This window comes from Chenopodium quinoa, unplaced genomic scaffold, assembly GCF_001683475.1.
Source record: "Chenopodium quinoa cultivar QQ74 unplaced genomic scaffold, ASM168347v1, whole genome shotgun sequence".
NCBI lineage: Eukaryota > Viridiplantae > Streptophyta > Magnoliopsida > Caryophyllales > Amaranthaceae > Chenopodium > Chenopodium quinoa.
Genome location: NW_018743850.1, coordinates 6,413,386 through 6,439,949, shown reverse-complemented (window position 1 = coordinate 6,439,949; position 26,564 = coordinate 6,413,386). Strand labels below are relative to the sequence as shown.

Below are 26,564 nucleotides of genomic sequence, written 5' to 3'. Positions count from 1 at the left end.
ATCCCTAATTTCAACCCATATTATAAGTAATCCCAAATTTAATTTGAAATAACCCATATTATAAATTTCCCATAATTTCAAGTAACCAATACTATCAGCAACTCCTCAACAGTTAACCCATATTATAAGTAACCCTTAATTTCAAGTAACCTATTTATAGATAATTTATAATATGAAACAAAATGACGCAAAAACAAAACCGATTCAAAACTTAGGTCAGAATTCACAAAACAAATACAGAAGAAACTAAAAATTAAACAAATACAAAAGAAATTCGAAACTTCTTCAACCTAACACTTCCAAAAACTAAATTAACCCTGACGTACATACATGTATCCCTAAAAAGTAATAATACAAATAACTCATCAGAGCCACAACAACATAAAAGTAAGCATATGCAACACAACAACAGGAAAAAAAAAACAAAATTTAACATTAAAGAACTAAAAATTAAGTACATGCAACCAAATAAAAATACGAAACTTAGGTCGAAACACTCACAAAAACAACAACAATGTAAAAAAGAGGGCAAAATGCATATGATCTTCAACAAGAAGATACAAAACAGAAGTGTTGTTGATAAGCATTAAGCAAGCAGGACTAACATCGAAGGCAACAAGAGGACACAAAACAGCAGTATGAAGTAATGACTTGTTTGGTTGATAACGGAAATAAATTCCCGTAGGAAGTTGTATTTCATAGAAAATTATTTCCCAAATGAAATTCCTAGGAATTTTCTTATGGCCTGTTTGGATATGCGGATTTCATTTGAAATTCCCATTTGGGCCAAATGGCCTGTTTGGATAATACGATCATTTGGATTTGTATTTGGGTCAAATCCATGCAAATCCAAACCTTCACAAAATTAAGTCCAGCTCAATTAGTTTCAAATTCCATCTCACATATAGTCATTTCAAATTCTCTCACTTGCCCTAATTTTCTCTCTCCTACTCTATTTCCCTTTCCCGACATTTTCTCTCTCCTCCATTGAAGCAGCTCGTGAGCTTGCCCGATATTTCCTCTCTCCTCCATTAAAGCAACTTCTGAGCTTTATCTACTCCATCAAAGTGTACTCTGGATTCCCTACTGAAGCGGCGCGTGTGAACATCCATCATTGAACCGGCTTGTGAGCTTTTTATCCTCCATTGAATCAGCTTCTGAGGTAGATCTTCTTAACTAATCAAATATCAATTTCATAATCTTGGGTTTATCGATTAGTTGCTGCTGATTGTTTTAGCCATTTTTTTTGTTCCTTTTTATTATAGAAATAGTTGATTTATGTGGTACAATTTGTGTTTTTGATTTTAATGCTTGATTTGCTGTTTAATTTGCAATTTTTGAGGATTATTCTTAAGCGCACACTAGATGTTCGATGATGCTAAAGTGAGAAATTGTAATTATTCTGCCTATAAATAACTTGTACTGTAATTATTCTATGGTATAATTGTGTTTTTGCCCTGATTATATAGTTATCATATGAGTAATATGATTAAAGTCAGTTGAGAGAAGCTTCTGTTGATAGTTCATACGTTTAATAGTAGATGGGTTCAATGGTACAACTTTAATTTGTTTATATGGATTGAGTGTTTATCAGCATGCCTCAAAAATGCTTCATATTTGGTTGTAAACATATCACTTAGCAATAGTAAAATTAATTTGAAGTTCATTTCGATGGAAATATATAGGTAAATTGATGAAATTTGATAATTAGTTTCATATGTAGCCTAGTTGGGTGCTTTTAGATGTACTGTATCTTTATCATATTATAGTGTATAAAATCAGAGCTTCAGTAGTTCAGTGTAGTTGCTACTTTGGTTAAAAATGCACACAAAAAAGATTCAATGTGTAGCTAAATGAAGTATGAAGATCATGATAAAGAGTTTAATTGTTACGAGACCAAACAGAAATGATCTGGAATATCAATGCCATTTTTAGTGCAATGGGTCCTGCATCTAATGTCTATAAGAGGTTTATTTGTCTTACAAACTGAATGCCTACTACTTGTTGCTTAGGAGTACAAGTGTTGCATAGTATTTTTTGTATTCTCTTTGTCTTCTTCTTATGCAATCGCTCTGGTTATTTATTGCGAGTTCTATGTTTGGATGGTTTTGTTTAATGGTGTTTTTTTCTACTTTGGTTAGCTACTTCTTTTGTTTCTTACCTTATTTTTCTAGTTGAATGAAAATATAGATCAATGTTGTTGTTAGTGTGTGAATTAGTAAATAAAGATTACAACAAGTATGCTTTAATTTATGCACCTTGGTTATATCAACTTCCTCATTAGTTACTTTTCTTATTAATATCACAAGGATGTCTGATTTGAATATACAAGAGTCACGTAAGCGGCCAAGGGATGATGATGATGAAATGGAGTTAGTTGTGATGGTTTTAGGTTTTATTATGGTAGTAGTAGGAGCATGGTATGGTAAGAAATATAGATTAAAGGAGGTAACATGGAATGAATGCGAGCGTGCTAGAACAAAAGCTACATGGATGAACACTTTGAGGAACGATAGGATATGTAGAGAGCAATTACGTCTCGATATACGTCGTTGTGAGAAGCTATGTCATGTATTACAAACTAAAGTTGGGCTAAAGACCACGAGAAATGTCACAATAAAATAAATTGTGGCTTTATTTCTTCATACCCTTGCCCATGATTTGAAAAATAGAACAATGCAAGCCCTCTTTGCACGATCCGGAGAGACTGTGAGTCGTCAATTTCATGTAGTTCTTGCATCCATGCTCAAGTTAGGGAAATATTACATCAAACAAGCTGATCACACTACTAGTTATGTTGATAATAAATGGAAGTGGTTCGAAGGTGTTATTGGAGCTCTTGATGGGACAAATATTGATATGACTGTGCCAATTGTCTTGATGGGACAAACACACTGATTCATCAACACTGCTGGCACCCGGCTCCCAATTTCGGTTCCCTCGACTTATTATTGGTTCTACGAACCCTTTTAGACCTTGCATCATTACAATTTAACACGCTGCTGGCTCTACAAATTGGTAATTATACAAGGCCTAAAATAGTTCATAGAACAGATAGTATGTAGAGGGGACCGAAATTGGGAGCCGGGCGCCGGTAGCGTTGAGTGCTAAAATTGGGTGTCAGTTTTTGGCTGCACAAGTTTTGTTTGAAAAACATAGGAGCCTATTAGAGAGCTGCAAAAGTCAAGTAATCAACAGTAATTGATTAGGGTTTTGATGTCAATCAATTTGTTTGTTTTGAACATTTGATGAAATTCCTAAATTTGGGAAAATGTAGAAAGAGTCACTGATTTGATAGTTGAAAGTTTTCTAAATTTGTCTGTGAAACTGAATTTTTCGTCTGAAAGTTTTTGTTTAACCTTTAAACTGTTGATTGAATTCACAAATAATGTTTTGTTTCATAATGGTCGCTTCTTGTTGCATTAGAATGCAATTATTATAGTGTTAATTATTGCTTCCATAAAGGAGTGAAGGAAATTACATTTATACATGTAAATTTTCTGGGTTTGGATTTCTATTTGTGTTTATAACTTATACTTAAAATTATTATCAGATCAATTTCCAATAGTTCAGGGTATTAGGGTTTGGTACCAAGAGCTGTTTTAAAAATATGGAGAATTATCTGTTCAATTTTTAGTGGTTGTTGAAGCTATTGCTGCCGGCCGCTAGTTCTGTTAAAATCATGCTCTACAAAACATGCAGCTGCATGATCATGAATGAATTTTAAACTTTTGAAAAGTACTTTCTATATTGATTACGGTGTATAGTTTAAAAAAGCATATGGTGCTTTAATGGAACATATTTCCTTCTATTCTTCTTGTTTGTAGCATGCCATAAGTTTGTTGGGAATTATCCCCCCCCCCCCCTCCCCCTATTTTGTTAATCACCTAGACTTTTAGGTTCTACTTGTATATGATTTTCTACTCTGTGTTCCCATGATATGCTTAGAAACAATCTCAAAAATAGTGTAGCCTTAAGCAATTAGACATAGTTGACTGTATTTCTAGATCTTTTAGGCTATGTTATATTTGAATCAGTCGTATTGTCCATCTCAGGCATGGCTTTTTCAATGTTTTAATTTGGTATTTTACCTTGTTGAAACTTGTGAACTGTTGATGTATTGTTGCTGAGTAAGTATTGGTTAAGCTTGAGCCTGTTAAAAAATCAAGTGTTGCCTGTTATGAGCCGAAATAACCAAACTTTTTTGTGTTGGTTACAAGTTTTTTTTTTTTCCCTTCTCCCTAGACCATTTTAGCTGCTTTGAAAAGGCATATAGATAATAGATATACCCAATCGATCAATACTCAAACCAAATTGCTCATCCATTTTAGACCCCTTCACTCACTTAGTGCACTCGAACCACTGACATAAGGATTTTCAATCCTTCGCTTTAACTACCTGAGCTTCCTGAACCATGTAGTTATCAATACACAGCCGGACAGCCCTTTTATCGGTGCACCTTTTGTTTAAAGAGAAGTTGATAAGTTGTATGCGGTGATTAAACCAAAAGGGCAAGATACCAACTTTGATGATACCAGCTCATTTGGATCCTTTCCTAGTTTCCTCAGTCCAGAATTTTCATTATCTAGGTCCCAATCTGGTAGGTTTGGACTAATTTGTAGCCCTATGACAAGAAACTGGGAGATTTTTCTTAAAGTTTGCTCATTAATGTGACTATGACTCTAGGGTCGATTGTATTAATTAGAATTCCATTTATTGTCTGCTTGTCTTGCTGATATTTTCTCTTTACACTGCAGCTGAGAGTTGTGATTGGATGACCATCTTCAGTGGCTGTTAACAGAAATCTAACCCCATTTTCACCCAATTTTCTGAAAAATGGCTTTGGTGGTGATCTGTGCGCAGCCATGCAGTGGAAAATCAACTGCTGCAACATGCCTAGCTGAAGCTCTTAGAAACTCGGAGTCCACACTAAATGTTAGGATTATCAATGAAACTTTCTTTCACTTAGATCGCAACCAAGGTTACGCCAATATGACTGCTGAGAAGAATATAAGGGGGGTACTGAGGTCTGAAGTTGATAGATCTGTGTCTAAAGACAGTATTATTATAGTAGACTCCTTGAATAGCATAAAAGGTTATCGATATGAGTTATGGTGTTTGGCACGTGCAGCAGGAGTAAGATATTGTGTATTATACTCTGATGTGGAAGAAACTGATTGTCGAAAATGGAATGAGGATCGCAAAGAAAAAGGTGAAGCAGCATATGATGAGAATGTCTTTGAAGATCTAGTGAGAAGGTTTGAGAAACCAGAAAGTAAAAATAGATGGGATTCTCCTTTGTTTGAGCTACAGCCATCCAAAGATCAGATAGAAAAATCATCGCCTGCCATTGTGGATGCTGTCTCATACTTAACAAAAAAGGTAGACTCGAAAACTAGGGATGTCAAAATTTTGCAGCCTACAATTGCTACGCAAAGTGGACGAACTTCAGAGGCAAATTCCCTATATGAGATGGACCGGGCAACACTAGAGATAATGAATGCCATCGTAGCAGCTCAATCTCAGGCACTTGGAGGACCCCTTAATGGAATCACCATTGGTCAGGGATTACCAACCATTAACATTCAAAATGTAGTTGGATTACCTGAATTACGTAGACTTCGTAGAACTTTTATAAAATTGACGGGGCAAACTAGCTTAAGTGGTCGGCCCCCTCCTGCTGATGCAGAAAGTGCAAAAAGGATGTTTGTGGATTATTTAAACCGTGAATTGGGAACCTAGTATACAAACGTACGTTGGAAATGGATCCTTCAGAAGACATTCCAGAGCTTCATCTGCTGCACTCATAATAAATCAGTTTACTTGGTGCTCTGGAGAAGACAAACTTTGGTAAAAGCCAATTGTACACTGTTGTAACATTGCTACATTATTTTGCTCCCTCCACATTTTTGTTCAGCATATTTCTGTTTCTATGAAACATATTTATTGCCAAAAATGTACTGTAATATTTGTTCGCCAACATTACAAAAACTCTGAATACATTACGCTGTGCTGCTCAGCTTTACAGGAATACACAGTACGTGGCGGCCCCAATGAGAGTATTCACATGGTTGCAGTTATATGAACAGCTCAGAATAAGCACGAATTTGCCTGCAACGTTAAGAATCTTTGAGCTTTCGCAATCCTGATTCTACCTTTTTGTCTATTTTAAGCTGTAGTTATGTTCTTGTCGGAGTAATGATTTAAGCCTCGCTCCTTTATAATTACACTCCTTTTTGAATAGATAGCGTTAGCATAAACTGCAATACTCATTATTGCCATCATATTTGAACATGACAATTGCATTCACTCTCGCGTGCACGAGCTTGAGCGTATGTTTGCCAATTGTGTGTGCCGTGTGGACGTTCTTTGTATTGTTTAAATACCCTTATGTATCAATTAGTGATACTCGTATTATGTAAGTCGATTTCGTTTTGAAAACTTTTGGAAAAATTAACATAAATAATCCCAATTATTGACCACCTTTTCATTTTAATCTCAATAACACTTTAACTCGAGATAATTCTAACTATTAATTTACCCTTCTCACATTAGTTTTCATGTTTGGATAACCTATTAAACCGGTTAAAAGTATGATGTGTCACTTTAAGATTGATTTGCTTTTAAAATAATAATACAAAAAAAAAAAATCCTTCTTCCCTAACCTCTCTCCCTTCCCTATATTCCTGCCCTCCGTAGCCACCATACTCTACAAAACTGCCTCTACCCCCACAAAACCGTTCATCTCCTTGAATTAACAGCAAAAATACAACCCCTCAAAAACTTAAAAAAATTAAGCGAAAAGGCAAGTTGCGGAGTTGGGCATAGCAACGTCGCGGTGTAGTTGCCATTAAAGGTTAGCTGGAGAAAATGGGTTGGACCTTTTTTAGTCTTCTTTTTGGTCAAAGTAGGCTAGGAAATGAACAAAAATCATATACTTTTGCTTTGATTATCACATTTCTGGAGTTGTTAAATCCTAATCTAATCCTTAAATTCAAATCAACATTGCAGAAAAAATCGAAAATTCTGTCAATTGCACTATCACAACTTAATTGGTAGAATAAATCTACAATTTTCTAGTTTAAATTCAGCAGATTTTCAATTTTTGAGAAGCAGAAGAGAAACAGGGGATTAAATTGCATATGAAATCACATTGCAGACTTCGTTGCTTTTGATCTTCAAGAAGTTAGATGGAATTTGGAATGGCATTGTTTTTTTATAGTAATTGTGGAATACCGCAGATGTTTCCCTTTAACTTTAGAAGTGAACATCCAAAGCAATTAACTATGAAGTACGGAGTAAAATGCAAAAGAAGGGGTTGATTGGGCCATCGTTGGAGTGGAATGGCAGTGCTAAGGTTATGGAAATGGTGGAGGGAGAAAGAAAGGGTGAAATGTACAGTAAAGGAGGAGGATTAAAAATGTTAACCGATATCATAGGTAACCGGCAAGAGAGACTATTTTGAGAGGGGCACCCAATAATTGGGATTATTTTACATTAAATGATAGTTGAAATTAATTTGAGAAGGATATTAATAGTATGGATTATTTTTGTTAATTTTTCCAAACTTTTTTGACTTTTTTGAAAGTAAAAATTACCACGAAAATGCCTTCAAAAATTGGACAAGTAAACAACTAGCCAAAAAAATAAAGTACAACAAAACAACAATAATAATAATAAGACAAGATATGCTAGTTAAATTGAAATTTCTCCTTTAAAGTAGAATGATCCAATATCAATCTTGTAAATTTAAAAAGACAAAGTATGCTTTTTATTAGTTTGAAATTTCTCCCTAGCTAATTGGAAGGTTTTGATGTAGAAACTTTAACAAATTGCTTTGGCTTTCAACTTTATAAAAAGGGAATTCATATCCAAGAAAATAGTTTGGCCAGCTTGTTGAAGATTGGACTACCAAGCTAGTCCTCATTAATGGATGGTGCATGGAAGAGTGGTTCCATCTTCCATGGCTATGATGAGCATAGCAGAATTAGTGATAATCCCAGCATAATGTGTACTATAGATTAACAAAAGGTGTGGCCGGGGTTACTTATTCAGGGTTTACTTGGTCAGTCAAGGGTTACTCGATTAAGGGTTACTTATTCAGGGGTTCGATCGGTCAGGGTTACCCCTGAATAATTAACCCCAACCAGCCACATAGGAAACCTGTGGATTTAATTATATTTGACAACTTATAAAACCCGTGAATAGATACAAATGGTGTCTATTTTTTTTTTTTATAACATATATTGCCATATTATAAAATTATCATGTGTTTAATGGCTCACAAATTCACGTAAGATTCTAATTTTTTTTTATTATTATTAATTTTTTTTTGAATGAAGTCCACGAAGAACATTAAATTTCATTAAATAAAGTCATACGATATCTATAATTGACAGTTAACGATAATGAAAACAGATTTAACAAAATCAAACAATAATTAATTGGGGAAGAGCTAAGAATCCAAATACATAGATATAACACTTCGGCACATTCTCGATTCGTTGTCTTATATAACTTTTTGAGTGGATCCATCGCCGCTTCATAGTTTTGTGAGAAAGAAAATTCTTGTGTTGATTTCGTAATCCGAGTTCGAGCCATAATCAATCGAAACCCCGCACAACTAGAGACCCTATTAAGCGCAAATAAAACAATCTTGTCTTTCAAAGGAGTTTGAAATTAAAGTTAAGTATGATATTAAAGTACAAGTATGAAATTATAAAGTACGAGTATCATGTACATATTGAAATTTACTCTCTCCATTTTTAAATATTTGCTCAACTTTTTATTTTCGGCCATTTTAATTACTTGTTCAATTTCCTTATTTGAAAAGTTTTTAATTTATTTCTCTCAACTAGTGAATCCAACATAAATCATATTTTATTAATTTTATATTCTCTCTCCTTCATCTCAATTTCTTTTATTTTTTACAATTTTTTATTCTTCCACTTACCCCACTACTTCCACATTTTATTACTTCCTCTAAAAAACTCCGCACATAAAAAAAATGGAACAAGTATTTAAAAACGGAGGAAATACTTTTCCCACACTTGACAATTCGAAGATCTTGAAAAAAGTATATTGTATTTTGTTAAAATACCCTATTAATACGTCAAAAACAAATAAAAGAAAATGGGTCCCACAAGAATTCTTCCGTTGTGGTGTACCATTTACACACCGTGAATGTGATAGTGATTCCCAGCAAATGGTCCAACGTCATTATAATACACCATTTATTTATGGTTATTATTATTACTACGTATTATTTTATTATTATTATTAATAATTAGAATATCTTGTTTCTTACTTCACCTACTACTACAAGTCTACAAGTAGGAGTATGAGAATGAAGTATGGAGTCATAGATTTCGTATTCCGTAAATTACATATTCTCCATAATTGGCGCTAACATATTTCTCATTTTAATAGCATCATTTCCCGCTTGTTAATTAACTATGATTTAATTCAGGCAATAAATACAATCCTTCTTAGATTTCTTCTTAGTAGCTAGCTCCCGGACCACTTCTAACTCCTTACATAGTTACACATTCCAAAATCCAAACAACGTAATTCTTCTTTTAGTTGTGCAATGGCCTTGCTTGCATTGCTTGGTATAGAGTGCTACACGTACTAATTAGACTTGGGGTGTTGGCTAGTTTACTAGACTTTTTTTTTTTTTTTTTTTTTTTAAACAAATCAATTCATTAATTAAAAGTCATACGCCATCTACAAATGAAATCTAAATTAACAAATACATAAAATTGAATTAAATAAGGGTTTCCTTCATCGAAGCTACGATCGTTGAATAGATCTTGCACTATGGTACATCTTTCGCATACATCGCTGGAATATACAGCCTTTTCGGAGAGACGGTCTAATGATTTATTGTAGCTGTAAGAATGATTTTCATCCGATTCACTTGAACGTATCTGAAAATTTGACAACCATTGCGATGCCGAACAAATCTTTACCAATGAACTGATAATAGGGCAAAAGATGCTTACCTTTTTTTATAAACTCTAACCACAAAAGAACCCTAAACGAAAACAAATAACTGAACTAATAAAAACTAACGAATCCACCACAAGGAGACAAACGAACATCTACACTACTCGTGTAGATTTATTGAAATCTAAAATGCAAAACTAAAGAAAATTAAGGAAAAATTGTAACACCCCCAAATCTCCCTCTACGTAGATACTATAATTATACGTACCGTAGAGATAGACTTGGGCGTATTACCGCTGCGTGAAAACGTAAGGCTTATTAACTACTAATAACGGCAGCGGAAAAATAACTGACTTTATTAATAATATAATTATCATATTATATAGTTTGAAAATACTCCAAATAAAACTTGACTCGTGAATGAATAAATTCCTAACTAAGTGATTCTGATCCCGACTCAAGACTGCTTACCAATAATATTAAACAGGGCGAACCAAAAACAAAAAGGAAAACGGATTAGCAAAAACGCTAAGTACATATAAGTGCAAGGCATGTTAATGCTTTTATTAGACAAACATGCTTTCAAAACAATTATTCTAATTAAAACTTGCTATAAGTCACTTTTCAAAATTGGACTTTCCAAAATTTAAACCATCCAAAAGTAGTAACGTCCATTAATAGAAAATTTCCAAACCAATAGATTTCCAATTTAAGATGAATTTCCAAAATCAATTTTCCTCACCTAAGTGTGCACACCCCCCAAGTAAGTTAAACTATACTCGAGGAAAGACCAGATCATACAAAGTTCACGGTCTTACTTAACCAGTCCCGGGTAGAGGGACAATTAAAATAATAAATACTCAGGCCCATAACGAGCTACAAGTTTAAATTAATCCTTTGATTTGATAACTTGTAATCAAGTGATTTATAAACAACTTTAATTAAATTAATTAGCACTTTTAAAGATCAAACTTTTAAAATCGAAAAAAATTATATTTTTAACTCATCGCAATAAACGTTCATCAAAACACGCATTCAAAACCTGTATCAAGGACCTAGCCACATATACGTACCTTGATCTCGAGAACAATTAAGGTACGACTACTACACTTGACCACGATCAAGGGAATCCTCCTACACAATAAAATAACCTTAATTAATATAAGGTTAACAAAATAACAAAAAAACCATAAACGCCATTCTACTTGTGCATGACTTACCAAACCATCAAACTTGTATTACTTTAAAACAATAATAACTTTGTTTTAATTTCAAAACAATAAATTATAATAATTTCATAATTATAATAATAGAGTAAAGTATTAGTAATAAGGAACATAGTACTTTAACCAAAAGAAACATAGTATAGTACGTAATAGTATGAAATAAAATAGAAGGGCTTTTTTTTAAAAAAAAATGGTACGTAGTAGTATGGTAAAAGAAAAATAATTTTTTTTATTAAAAACGAAAATCATATGTAAATGGATAAATTGATTGAATTTGATATTTAAATCATGTTATTATACAAATATATATATATATATATATACTAGATGGAAGCCCGTGCAATGCACGGTTTTTTCATCTAAGATTTTTAATTATTTTGATTTATTGTATTTAATAATCTCAGACACAAATTACAAAAGTTTAATATTTATTTTTTTTACTATAATTTATAATGAATTTATTAAATATAAATAAATTGTAAAAATGATATTTTTCCGTTATATAAAATCTTTAATGTGAAATGATAAATTTTTAAGGAAAATTGTAAACTAATAATCCCACCTTTAGGTGGTCTTTCACAAACAATCCCACCTTTCTAAAATCCAGAAACAATCCCACCTATTCCCCCTATCTTCCATTAACGATCCTTTTTACAGGTTACCCCTTAAACCGGTGAACCTATTCTATTTCCCTCCCTAAAGTCTTTCTTCTCCAACGGTTTTCCCCCCCAAAAAACATAAGTTTCGCCATTTTTATGAAACAAAGTAACAATTAAAAAAAAAAAAATTAACTTTCAGAAACTTATCTTCATCGAAAGGACTGCAATTGTTCATTGATTGAAGGAAATTAAGGTCCTTAGCACAGCAATTCAAGGTGGGCTAATTAGAGGTAAATTTTCGACAAACCCTAGCTTTCTTAAATTTGCGAATTAAAGCAATTAAACGAAGATAGCTTCGATTAACATAGTGAAGAGTAATTTAAGTAGTTATTGAGACTGTTTGCGTATTGTAATGGGTCTTGCATGTTTGAAAATATATCATGGTGGGAAGTTTAAATTTGACAGTAATGGTTACTGGGTTTATTTGGGAGGGAAGTTCAGAACTTTTGATGTTGATGAGTTGTGTTGGTTTTATATGAAGGAATTAGTTGCTAAATGTGGTAATTATTCTGGAAATTTCAAACTTTATTACTTAAATCCTGCACTTGACTTAAGGGGTGGGTTAAAGTCTGCATTTACTGATGATGAATTCAGAGAATTGGGTAGGGTAATGGTGGAGAACAGAACAGTAGACTTGTATGTAGTTGTTGATGATGTTCAGCCTGAATTTGTTAAACAATCCCAGACTGGATCCAATACCACAACCCAGCCCACTTCAGCCATTGTTGCCACAGAACATGAGCTCAATAGGCCCAAAAAATTGATACCTAAGAGAGCTGGCATTTTGAGTCAGGCATCTAGTGCAGTTTCAGAGAAGCTGCATGTGTTGGAAAAGTCTAAAGGCAAAGCAGTAGAAGTGGTCCCCACTCTAACAACAAACAAACAACTTCAACCATTTCCTAGATCTAGTACCTCCATTTCATTACCAGAAAACCCTAGTCAAACAACAGCAACCCCAACTCAAACAGAAAACACATTAGAGCCTCATTCTGAATTCATTAGATGTGAAGTGTCAGGGGACTATGATTGGGAGGAAGACAGACCTAATAGCCCCATTGCCATAGATGAGTTACTGTATGGTTTAGGAAGTGATGAAGATGATGATGATAGAGATTATGTGTTAGAAGATGATTTGGAGGGTGAGTCTGATGCAGATGAGTATGAGGATGAGGTTAATCTTAGAAATGAGTATGAGGAAGAGGATTGGCTAGGTGATTATGAGATTTATCAAGCTAACTTTGATTTAGATGGGGAAGATGATGATGTTAGTGACATTGAAGAGTTAAAGGAGCCAGAGGATTTTGATGCTGATAGTAGTGATGATGAGCAAAGGGAGGCAAGGGAAAGAGTGAAAGGTTTCAATTGTAGTGTAGTAGAATTGGCACAATCACTACAAGTTCAAGCTGCTAAGGGTAATTTAGCTGCACAACAGGAGGGGAACAAAGGGGGTGAGAGTAGTATACAGGTTGGGGAGACTAGTAAACAAGCTGGGGAGGGTGGAAAACAGGCTGGTTACAACTTTGAATATGAAGAATCTAATGAAGAAATTCACACACCTAGGGGAAGTGATGAAGAGGAGACAATTGGGGAAAGAAAGAGCAGGAGAGGTCTGCTTGTAGGGCTTGAGACTGACTTTACTCAGTTTCAGTGGAAAGTTGGGCATAGATTTGCAACTAGGGAGGAATTCAAGCAAGCTGTTGCTAAGTTTGCAATTTTTCAAGGTAGAAATCTAACTATTGTGACAGCAAATAAAAGTAGGCAACAAAGAATTGGTGTGAGGTGCAGTGAAGGGTGTCCTTTTAGGTTGTATGCCTCTTGGGACTCCTGGAGAGGTTCCTTTGTAGTTAAAACAGTAGTGTCAAACCATAGTTGCATCAGAACTATGGAGAAAAACAAGCAGCTGAAAGGGTCATGGTTGGCAGAACAACTACTTGATGTGTTTAAGGCTAGGCCTCATTGGCCAGCTAAAGAGATCATTGAAACAGTCAGGAGAGCTTACAGGGTTATCATTCGGAAAGAGTTTGCTTACAAGGTAAAGTGGCATGCTCACAAAAAGCTTCATGGCTCCATGAGAGAGCATTATGGGAAGGTTGGCAGGTATCTTGAAGCCTTGAAAAGGTCCAGTCCAAACACACAGTTGGACTTAGTCACATACATGGACAAGAATAAGCCACCACAGATTTTTCAGAGGTTGTATGTCTGTTTTGAGGGATTGCAAAAAGGTTGGATGGAGGGTTGCAGAAAAATTATATGTGTTGATGCTTGCTTTTTGAAGACATTCCTAGGGGGACAGTTGATGTCTGCTGTAGGCAGAGATGGGAATGATCAGATGTACCCAATTGCTTGGGCAGTGGTGGAGGGTGAAAATAATACTTCCTAGGAGTGGTTTCTGAATAACCTCAGCAAAAGCCTTCAGCTTGGTGATGGTTCTGGAACTGTGATTGTGTCAGATGAGCATCAGGTATAAACTTTAACTGTTTTTGGTTTTTTTTTTCCTGAATTCATTAATACATATATTTGGCTATGTTGATTTTTTTTGCTGAATTCATTAATACATATTGCTTTACTAGGCCATTCTAAGAGGGGTTAGTGTGACACTCCCTCAAGCTGAGCACAGACATTGTGCAAGACATATTTTTTCAAATTGGCACAAGAATTTCAGAGGTGATGAAATGAAATTGATGTTTTGGAGCTGTGCAAAGTCATATAGTGAAGCTAACTATAGAGATGCACTTAATAAGTTGGAGACAACTAATGCTGCAGCTGCTGCAGGCTTCAAAAGTTACAACCCAAATGTCTTCTGCAGGGCATTTTTGAAAACTGATGTGAAGGCAGATGACATCACATCTAACATGGCTGAGACATTTAATGGGTATATCATTAATGCTAGGGCAAAACATTTACTTTATATGTTGGAGGATATAAGGGCAGCTTTAATGAGGAGGTTGGTGATTAAGAGGCAGGAAATGGAAAAATGGAAGAGTGTTTTATGTCCAAGGATTCAGAAGAAGCTAGAATCAGAGAAAGAGGAAGCTGCTAATTGTGAGGTCATTCCTTCTTCACAGAGTGTGTTTCAAGTGAGCCATATCTTGGACACTATGTCTGTGGACCTAGAAAAAAGAACTTGCACATGCAGAAAATGGGACATGTGTGGGATCCCATGTTGCCATGCAGTGGCTGCAATTTTTTTCTGTCATAAGAAGGCAGAAGATTATGTTGATGAGTGTTATAAGAAGGAGATGTACTTGAAAGCATATGAGAATTCAATCCCTCCAATTGAAGGTGAAAGGCATTGGCCTCAATCAGAGTTGAGTATGGATCCACCCCCCATCAAAGTAGGACCAGGAAGGCCAAGGAAGAATAGAAGAAAGGATCCATTTGAGGACCCCAAAAAGCCAGGAAAGTTGACCAAACATGGCATGGAAATGACATGCTCTGTGTGTCAACAAAAGGGCCATAATAAGAGAAGGTGCCCCAACAGAGGAACTACTCTGCCACAAGCCCCCACAAACCCCAGATGAGCCTCCAGCAAAGAGAGCAAGGGGTAGGCCAAGGGAAGAGGCTGCAGCTTCCCAACCTATGCACCCATGCTCTTCTACTCATCTAACAGCAACAGCTGAACCTTCAAGAATAGGAAGGGGAGGTAGAGTGATCAGCAGGGGAGGCAACTCAGCTGGAAGGGGAACTGGTAGAGCTAGGGGAAGGGATGCTCCAACTAGTAAGGGTGGGAGAACTGGTAGGGGAGGGGAAGCTTCAGGCAGTATGGGAAGAGGTGTTACCACAACAACAGGAGGTAACAGAGGTGGTAGAGGAACAAGGGGCGGTAGAGGATCAAGGGGTGGAAGAGGCAGAGGAAGAAATCAGGTCCCCCAAGGTTTTGGTGTTTATTTGACATCAGATGGCTCTACATTCACTAATGTATGACAGTAACTTATTGACTATTTTATTACAAAGCCTATTTATGTGGAAACAAAACTAACTCCTTTTTTTTTTCAATGCAGCCACCAGGAAGTGCAGGACCTCAAGATGTTTCAGCATACACCACTACTTTCTCCTACAACTTCAGTCAAGGTTCCTCAAATTAGAACAACATGTAATAAGGATGTATTAGTTAGTTAAGATCAATGACATTCCTAAGTTTATGCAATTTAAACCTATGTTTATGTATCTTCATTCGAACAGAGTTTGTCTTGTATTTTGAAGAATTTCATGTTATGCTATATATGCTCTCTGTTTGTGCAATTTTTTTATAGTATATATGCTGTATTAAAGTGTTTAAAACAGTGGTTGCAACAACAATTAAATTGCAAGAATTTCAGCAACAACAATTTAACCAAGCAACATAAGTCATATATTCATTGAAATTGCCATGGTTACAAAAGTCAGTGAAGGTCAGCACCTACACTACAGTCAAGCCCTACTTCCTTCTTTAAGTCAAGCCTAGCATACTGAATACCATCCTAGCATGCCAATTAAGCAAACAAACCAAACACTTTCACATCTGAAAACTACCCAAAATACAGATGTCCCAACCAACCCACAACCCACTTATACTACACCTTCACAGCAACCCCAAAAAACTACCTTCACCCCATCATCAACACACCCTATTTCATCAACAGCACAAGGGTGAAAAATGCCCAAGAGAAGACCAGAGTAAGCATTAGCCTTTTGTCAGTGTTGTTTTCTGAAAGTCTAACTGGCTAATACAAGAGGGGGGGTGAATTGTATTTGAGGTGAAATCTAAAAACTTTTTGCGGAATTTAACTAAATGAAATAGTGACGAGAGAAGATATAGGCTTTTCTAAATTTCCACTAAGTAATCAAACTCTTTACAAGTGAAGATTCAAACCCGTTAACAAGTTCCACAAATTAGGAACTTGTTCCCAACTCTCACAGAAGACTTCAGCAACGAAGCTTCCTTGACCTCACTTTACAAACTCACAATCCCAACCCCTAAGTACTTGAATACAATCTGTGATTACAAATACCTATTGCACTCAAGAATATATGAAGGAAAATAACTCTCTTTATGTTATTAGATGGCTACTGGAATTTTTATGCTTAAGAGTTCTTTTTTGCTGAGATAGTTTGCATGAGTATTTATAGAGAAGGCTTAGTCATTAACCTCCACCATAATCACGTCCACATGTCAACAACCCACTAACAACTTGTGGAGTTATCTTGACAGATTGTGATCATGAAGAGGTTTCCTAGCCTTATCTAATTAAACCACTATCCTAACAACTTGATAACCATTAGCCGTATAAAAGATTTTCTCACAGAAAAACCACTTGCTAACTTTATCAAATATTTATTTAAAAGATTATCAAAAGTTTGTTTAAAAAGATTTTATTTGAAAAGATAAATTTATTATTTATTAAAACAACTAGATAATTATCTTCGATAATTATCTTTATTAAAACTTTTACAAATTATCTTTTCTTTAAGAAATTATCTTTTAAAACTAACTTTTATTCCAGTAGTCTTTAACATAAGTCATTGAGTTCCTTTCCGACTTTATATTATTGAGTGCTCACAATTAAAACTAGAACGTGAGATTTGCACGAGGCTTTTTAAAGAATGCTACTCCGCATCCAAGTTCCTACTCCGGAACGAACTTTGCTTGAATCCTTTATTCACCAAAGACTCAAAACATTCATTAGTCGAGTTTGTCAATTTGTCCATCAAAACCAAAAGGCTCAACAAATTCCCCCTTTTTGATGATGACAAACATTGACAAACTTAGGTAAATAAAATCATCCAGGCATGCAACAAAAATTTAGAGTAAGGCATGAAAACAAAAAAAACAATTAAAGAACTTAGAAAAATATTAAAAAGTATTTTTTTTTTTTTTTTTTTTTTTTTTTTTTTTTAAAAAAAAAACTGAGCAAAAGAAAAATTAACAAAGACTTTAAAAACTGAACTTAGCAAAAGTTTGTACCTTCGATGTGTGAGTTCCTTGGTAAACACTTTAGCCGCCATGAAGTTTGTCTTTTCCCCCTTTTGGCATTATCAAAAGATTGAAAAAAAACATTTTGCTATACTCCCACTAGACTACGTAGGGAATAGTGAGCTCAAATAATGCAAGGCAAAAATAAGTTAGGTACCAAATTATCAGCAAACACACACAATCATATGAAAAATACGAGCCAAGTTCCGATTTAGGAAATAGAAGAGGAACATAGAGAATGTAGCAAAGGATAAAGGCGTACAAACCAAAGTTCAGAGAGATTAAACAAAACCAAAATAAAATTGTTCAACATATGAAATTAGAATAAGTGCAATCAAGGATTTAAGAGGCTGCATTGGTAGGATCAAGGGTTGGATTTGTGGGATCAATAGAGTCTTCCTCGACTTCCTCAAAGGCTACTTTGTTGATAGTTTCCAAGATCTCCTTGTTGCCTTCACTAAACTTGCCTTCAGCCTGTGCAAGCTTTGCCTCCACGCCTGCAAATCCGGTTGCTTGAGATTCTGCCAGAGCCTGCACCTGGCCTTTAAGAGAAAGCAATTCCGAGGCCATTTCCTCCAGTTTCTTGCTCACCAGAGTAGTCAACTTCTCCATATCTGCTTTAACCTGTTGAAAATCATAAACAAACACACGAGTTCCAGAGAAAGCAGCAAAGCCAGTAGGCTGAAATGGAGGAGGAGAAGGTGAATGAGGAGGCTGCCTAGTAGATGAGACAGGAATAGAAGAGGGTTCAATGGCAAAGGGGACTTGGGTAGGTTTGAAGGTGGGATCAGATTTGTCTGAGGAGCTGATGGTTTCTACAGTCACAGGGTGTGTAGTAGAAAGGGCAGGCTTGACCACATTCCTCTTACTTCTTCTAAGGCCCCCTGTAAACACAGGAATGACAGGTGGTCCAGCTGTGCTCTCAGAGTCTGTGGTATGTTCCCCCTCACTTTGATCAGTTCCCTGCCCCTCATGTGAGTCAGATTTTCGAGCTTCCCCCTCAGAAACTTCCTTATGTTCCCCCTCAGAATCTTCCTGTTTTTCTCCTTGCACATCTCCCTCAAGTATTTTTTCTTTGTTTTTCTCTCCGTTAGAACTTTTTTCTTCTTCCTTATCTCCCTCAGAATCACTGGAGGTGGTAGCACCCTCACTAGCAACCTCACTACCCTGGTCACTGCCCTCCTCATCACTTGCGTCACATTCTTCCTCAGCTTCTTTCCCTTTCCCTTTCTTTTTCTCCCCTCCTTTCCGAGGCACAAAACATACTTTGCCATTTGTAAGCCTAAGACTCAGTCTAAGTAATGATTGTTCAGAGAGGATATTATCGGGTTTGAGATATGTTGGGGATTCACATTCAACATCAATACCAAAAGATTTGACCAACACAGTAAGGAAAGAGCCATATGGAATTGTGGTCTTTTGAGCATAAAAATTCAAGTGTTCAATCATTAGAGCAGGGAAATTAATCTGTATTTTGCATGCAAGACAGAATATGAGGGAGGCATCCAAGAGTGATACGGTACTCCGTTTTTGTAAACGGGGTACTATACCCTTCCAGGTGAAGGTAAACAGTAGCTTATGAAGGGGTGTTAGGGCATGATGGTGAGTAGTTTTCACTTTCGGATTTCCTCCAATAAATTGAAGGATTTTGCATTCATCATTATGGCCAATATTTACAGATTGTTTGTGCTTTAAATAAGAACAATAGCCTTTAACAGGAACTTGAAATAGATTTCCAAGATAATTGGCATCAATCGAAATTGGAATATCATTAACTACGGCCGAGCACACACCATTATCACATTGAAAGGTATTTTTGAACTCATAAATAAGTTTAGGATAAACAGGGTAATGAGAACAATTCTGGAACAAGTGAGTCCATTTTTGATAATCAATTAAAGAAGTAAATTCAGTGAACTTACTCGCCACACACCAATCATAGTTGATGTGATATCCGAGAGTGTAATTCCATGATGGGAATTTGGTGGTTGCGCGCCGTTTCCTGTCGCCGCCCTTCACAGCCTTAGCCTTCCTCTTTGGCTGAGCAGATGGATGCACCACCGCAATTGGCACCGGTTGTGGAGACCCCGTGTTTGAGGAGGGTTTGAATGGTGGTGATCGGGTTTTTGGGGTGGTGTTTCGGTTGGTTTTCATGGTGTTGAAGGTAAAATGAAGGGAAGGAGAAGATGAATAGTGTGAATAGGAAGGAGAGAGAGTGAGGCTGGTTATGGGAGTTTATGGGGAGTTTAATTGATTTGATAGGTGAAGGTGGAGTGAAAAGAAGAAGAAGAGTTTAATTGGGAGGAGTGAGAAAGAAAAATGACGGTTTAAAAGGTGAGGTAGTGGAGTAGTTTTAGAGGTAGTAGGATTTAATTTGGTGAAATAATTGCACTCATCTAATTCAATGTTGATAAAATAAAATCGTAAGTTAAGGAATTGATATACATGCTTCTTATCTTACGTAACAAATAAAAGCAGAACTGAACAAAGGAAAATAAGGAGGAAAAAAAAGATAAAAATATGAATAAAAGATAAGAATAAAAGATAAAAAAAATAAGGAAGGCAAAAAAGATAATAATAGGAAGGAAAACAAATTAACAATATAAAAAAATGGTAAGTGCAAATGGATTGTAAATTATGATGATAATTTACGTGATCATAATACAGAGAATAAAGAATGATGAAAAGGGAACTTGAAACAACATGGCTCAATATTTTTAACATATTAAAAGTATGTATAAGTGACTTTTCAATACTTCACAAATCTTTTCCCTGGGTAATTTCAGCTGTGTTATGCACACAAGATTGAGCATAGCATTGTTAGTTACATCCGATTTTACCTTAGGGGTTCCAAACAAAAATCACTTTAGCCGTAGCATCCCCAATTCCACACGCATCTTTTCAAACTTGTCTCTGCTTAAAGGCTTAGTTAATATATCATCAATTTGACATTCAGTAGAAATAAAATCTAGCCTAATTAAGCCCTTTTTCAAGAAAGTCATAAACATATCAAAAGTTTCATCTTTACTATGTAAGAATATGACCCATGTAAATCTAGAATAATCATCCACAAGAACTAAGACATATATTTTTCCACTTCTACTTTGAATTCTAACGAGGCCACACAAATCCATATGAATGAGTTCCAATGGTTTTGTGGTGCTTACCATTTTCTTTGATTTAAATGATGATCGAACATGCTTTCCTTTGATGCAAGCTTCACAAATTTTGTCATTTAGGAATTTGATAGAAGGTAATCCGATTACCAAGTCCTTTGACCTTAATTTGTCAAGCAATGAAAGACTAACATGTCCAAAACGTCTATGCCATAGAAGTGGATCATCCTCAATAACACTTAAACAGGATAGATTGTATTTTGGAACTTTGTTAAGATCCACGGTATACGTGTTCCCTTTACGAGTTCCTTCCAAAACGATTTTTCCAGTGTTATTGTTGATGATTTTGCATTTTTCAGAAGAAAAGCTTACAGAGTTTCCTTTATCACAAAGCTGAGATATACTGAGTAGATTATGCTTCAAACCCTCGAAAAAAATACATTGTCAATTGCATGGGAACTTGACCTTCCTACTTTGCCAACAGCAACAATGTTGCCTTTCTTATTGTCTCCAAAGGTCACTGTTCCCCCTGTATAGGCCGTCAGTGAGAGAAATCTGGATTCATCTCCTGTCATGTGCTTAGAACAACCGCTATCGAGGTACCACTGGTTGTTCCCCCTCACTGCGACCTGCAAAAGAAATTAAGGGTTAGTAGCAGGAACCCTTTCATTCATGGGTTCCTGTGTTGACACATTTAAATCAGATTTCTTCTGCCAAACATAGTTCACATTCTTATTGTACAGATTTGCTTTCTTAGTACATTCTTCACTGCGATGTTCCTTTTTACCACAAAAAGAACAAACGGTCTCACTAGGTAAGTTCACATATTTCTTTTTCTTTCCAGTGGACTTCTTCTTATGAACATAGCCTAGACCTTCTGTTCTTTTTGTCTGAGCTTCCTTTACCCACTTGGGAACACCCGTGCTTGCTGTATTTTTACTTTTTCTTGCAATTTCTAGGTCCTTTTCTAGTTTCTCATTTTTATCATTGGTTTCCTTTATCTCTTTCTTAACATGCTCTAGTTCATTATTAAACATGATTAAAGGAACTTCAGTAGACCTGCAAGAATCAATGTTAGTACACAACATTTTATATTGAGTCAATTCAATATTCAGCATGATATTCTCACTCTTGACTCTTTCAAGGGATTCTTTTAGCATAATATTTTTATCTAACAATTCAAAGAATCTGCCTTGAACATCATTTCTTAAGCTATTCAGATACTTAACATGATCTCTACAAATTCCAGTTGCCTTTTCGGCTTGCCTTAGTTTTGCACATAATTCTTTATATTCATCTAAGGTTTCTAACAATAAAGAGATTAATTTATCCTTTGAGAGAGATTTCAAATAACTAGGTTGAATGACTACCTCATCATCATGCTTTGCCATTAGACAGAGATTGGCTACTTCATCGTCTGTGTGTTCCTGTTCCTCTTCTTCGGAACTTGATTCTCCCCACGTGGAAATCATTGCTTTCCTGAAATTTGTTTTAGAAAAGTTAGGCTTGGAATTTCTGCTTTGATCAGCTTCTTTTCCCTTGCCTTTCTCAGATTCCCATAATGGACACTCTTTGATGAAGTGGTTGGTGCTTCCACATTTGTGACAAGAAGACTTGGCTTTGGGTTCCTGATTTCTTTTACTGTATCCTTTCTTCTTGTCTAAAAACTTGTTGTTACGGTAGAATTTTTTCAGCCTTCTCACCAACATTGCAGCTTCTTCTTCATCGATGTCAGACTTCTCTTCGGATTCTTCATTAGCTCTTAATGCTAGCCCTTGACTTTTGACAGTCTCCTGAGTCCGATTGTTCGACTGGATCTCGTGAGTAATGAGGGAACCCGCAAGCTGTTCCAGATTGAACTTGGTGAAGTCTTTTGATTCCTGCACCGCTGCAACCTTTGCTCTCCATCTGTCATTGTCTGGAAGACTTCTTAAGACTTTTCTGACCTGCTCATCTATAGGAATTATCTTACCAAGACACGTTAGTTCGTTAGTAATACTTTTAAATCGAGTAAACATGTCTTTAATGGATTCTTTGTTTCCCATTTCAAAGCGCTCATACTGAGATAAAAGAATATCTGTTTTGGAACGTTTAACATCTGACGTTCCTTCATGTGTAACTTCCAGAAGATCCCAAATTTCCTTTGCGGATTTGCACCCTTTGACACGAGTATGTTCATCGGGTCCAAGTCCCCAAATTAGAAACTTTTTGGCAGTAGCATTCATTTCTAATTTTTCGAAATCAGTTTTTTCATATTCATCCATAGGTTTAGGGATTACCTCATTGTTAGCATTCGTTTTCGTAATTTCGTAATCTCCTACTTGTATAATCCGCCATACCTGATAATTCTCTGCTTGGATGAAGATTTCCATCTTATCCTTCCAATAAGGATAATATTTGCCGTTGAAGTATGGAGGCCTTTGAATGGATGTACTCCCGAATTCCTTTTCCTCTGTGTAAGCCATTTTCCCAGGAACTTACTCAACAGGGTTGCCTGCGTGCTCTGAGTTCCCGCTCTGATACCAACTGAAAGTCTAACTGGCTAATACAAGAGGGGGGGTGAATTGTATTTGAGGTGAAATCTAAAAACTTTTTGCGGAATTTAACTAAATGAAATAGTGACGAGAGAAGATATAGGCTTTTCTAAATTTCCACTAAGTAATCAAACTCTTTACAAGTGAAGATTCAAACCCGTTAACAAGTTCCACAAATTAGGAACTTGTTCCCAACTCTCACAGAAGACTTCAGCAACGAAGCTTCCTTGACCTCACTTTACAAACTCACAATCCCAACCCCTAAGTACTTGAATACAATCTGTGATTACAAATACCTATTGCACTCAAGAATATATGAAGGAAAATAACTCTCTTTATGTTATTAGATGGCTACTGGAATTTTTATGCTTAAGAGTTCTTTTTTGCTGAGATAGTTTGCATGAGTATTTATAGAGAAGGCTTAGTCATTAACCTCCACCATAATCACGTCCACATGTCAACAACCCACTAACAACTTGTGGAGTTATCTTGACAGATTGTGATCATGAAGAGGTTTCCTAGCCTTATCTAATTAAACCACTATCCTAACAACTTGATAACCATTAGCCGTATAAAAGATTTTCTCACAGAAAAACCACTTGCTAACTTTATCAAATATTTATTTAAAAGATTATCAAAAGTTTGTTTAAAAAGATTTTATTTGAAAAGATAAATTTATTATTTATTAAAACAACTAGATAATTATCTTCGATAATTATCTTTATTAAAACTTTTACAAATTATCTTTTCTTTAAGAAATTATCTTTTAAAACTAACTTTTATTCCAGTAGTCTTTAACATAAGTCATTGAGTTCCTTTCCGACTTTATATTATTGAGTGCTCACAATTAAAACTAGAACGTGAGATTTGCACGAGGCTTTTTAAAGAATGCTACTCCGCATCCAAGTTCCTACTCCGGAACGAACTTTGCTTGAATCCTTTATTCACCAAAGACTCAAAACATTCATTAGTCGAGTTTGTCAATTTGTCCATCAAAACCAAAAGGCTCAACATTTTCCTTGAGTTCAAACATTGTTTCAGTCGTTGCAATGCCCATTTCCTCCACCTCTTCAACCAACTTCTCTTTATTTGCCTTGAGCCTCTTCACTTTATCCTTCATCATGTCCATTTCATACTCAAGCTCACAAATTCTGGTCTCCTTCTCCATAACCAAATGCTGCAGATCACGAACATCATCCACCTCATCAGCCCACTTGAAAAAGCCACAAGTCCTCTGCTCCTACAAATCACCCAAATTAGGCTATTACAGCAATAACAAAGCAAATTAAAAAAAAAAAACAACAATTTGGTGCGCAAATACTTACAGGCCAGTATGAGCACCCAAAAAACCGCTTCCCCTTTGTTGGACCATCGTAGCGCACTGTCCTCAGTGGTGAAATTTCATTGTGGTAGCAAACCACCTGAGAAGATGAGGTTTGCTTCGACCTCGACCTTGAAGAGGAGCCAATTGAATTATGACTTGCCATTGATAGCGAACTGGAAAAAAAAAGAAGAAAGCTTTGAGTACAAGAGAAGAGATGAGATGAAGAAAGATGAAAAAAGATGAAAAAATTAATTGATGGGGGGGGGGGGGGCAATTTATAAAATTCTCAGAGAAGAACAGGGGAGAAGACATTAATGGTGTATAAGCTTTTTAACGGTTGGAAATTAAATTAGAAGAAACCGGTTGTTCTAAGCAATCTAATTTTTTAACCGGTTTCAACAGGTGAAGGATCGTTAATGGAAGATAGGGGGAATAGGTGGGATTGTTTCTGGATTTTAGAAAGGTGGGATTGTTTGTGGAAGACCACCTAAAGGTGGGATTATTAGTTTACAATTTTCCAATTTTTAATAATTTAAATCCTAAATCATTATTCATTGTTTTACCATATCTTTTGTTTCGATAAATCACCAACCTCGTCCACAACCAACCTACTACATCAATGGATAAATTGAACCGTGAATGTTAGCCAAACTGAAATTGATATAAATTAAATCTATACATTTATATAAAATAAATCAATATATTTACCAATAAATGAAAAATTATTGCGATATAAAATCAAATCTATGCATTGGAATTTTTTCTTCATCTCCAAAAATAACCAAAGTCATCCGTATATTAAGTATACAACATCTAATCGTATGCCATTACATAAACAAATAATCGTTAAGTATCCTAAATAAATACAATGTAACTAATAATTACAAATATAAATTTAAACATAAAATTTTAAAAATTACTCGGACATTAATGACCTAAAACTAACACAAAATTACTAACACAAAATTCGCTTGATGAGGTTTTGTATTGATACAAAATTTTATTTGTGTCTTATGATGTGTTAGATCTGCATGAAAAAAACATTTAGTAAATAAAACATAAACATATAATCGTTGAGTATCCCAAATTAAAACAATGTAAGTAATAATTAGAAATACTAATTTAAACATAGGATTTTAAAAATTAAGCTAAAAATTACCCGGCCATTGATGACCATAAATTAACACAAAATTACTAAGACAAAATTCGCTTGATGGGGTTTTTTATTGATACGAAATTTTATTTGTGTCGTATGATGTATCAATTTATAATGGTAGGTATCACAAATTTTAATTTAATTATAATTAACGAACAATTTGTATTTCTTATCATAAATACTATCAAAATTTATCTTATAATGATAGGTATCAAACTTTATTAAAAGCGTTTATTATTTAAATATTTTTTAGTATATTTTTTTTTGGATTTCTTATACTTGTAGTATTGAATAAATAAATTTATCTTTTCCTATATTTTTTCATTAAAATAATATAATTCGTGGATTATAATCTACGTGGCATTAAAATTTTAGATATATCAAATCCAATCTATTACTTTTATCTAGGTGGCGACATATTTTTTAATTCAAAAATAAAATACAAATCTTTCTTCTTATTGGTCGAAATAAGTATATTTCTTACGTGGCGCTCCAAATGTTCTCCAAAAATGCCTATTTTATTTATATATATTAGATTTAGATAATATCAAAACTAAAATTTGTTGTAAATCATAATGTATATTAGGTATTATCTTTAAAACTCTTGAAATTTCTAAGATAATAACATACATATTGAATAAAAAAATA

At 35.1% G+C, this 26,564-nt stretch overlaps 2 protein-coding genes across 2 annotated transcripts; one reads left to right on the top strand and one right to left on the bottom strand.

The window, feature by feature from the left end:
* The first annotated feature begins 881 nt into the window (after positions 1 to 881).
* LOC110686132 (protein KTI12 homolog) lies at positions 882 to 6,650 on the top strand. Its single transcript, XM_021862714.1, has 2 exons — positions 882 to 1,162; positions 4,758 to 6,650. The coding sequence occupies exon 2, from the start codon at positions 4,837 to 4,839 to the stop codon at positions 5,740 to 5,742; it is 906 nt and encodes a 301-aa protein (XP_021718406.1). The 5' UTR covers positions 882 to 1,162; positions 4,758 to 4,836; the 3' UTR covers positions 5,743 to 6,650.
* A 10,875-nt stretch (positions 6,651 to 17,525) lies between these two features.
* Positions 17,526 to 20,846, bottom strand: LOC110686131. Its single transcript, XM_021862713.1, has 2 exons — positions 20,694 to 20,846; positions 17,526 to 19,337 (listed from the first exon to the last, which is right to left on the bottom strand). The coding sequence occupies exon 2, from the start codon at positions 19,233 to 19,235 to the stop codon at positions 18,129 to 18,131; it is 1,107 nt and encodes a 368-aa protein (XP_021718405.1). The 5' UTR covers positions 19,236 to 19,337; positions 20,694 to 20,846; the 3' UTR covers positions 17,526 to 18,128.
* Between the last annotated feature and the right edge of the window lie 5,718 nt (positions 20,847 to 26,564).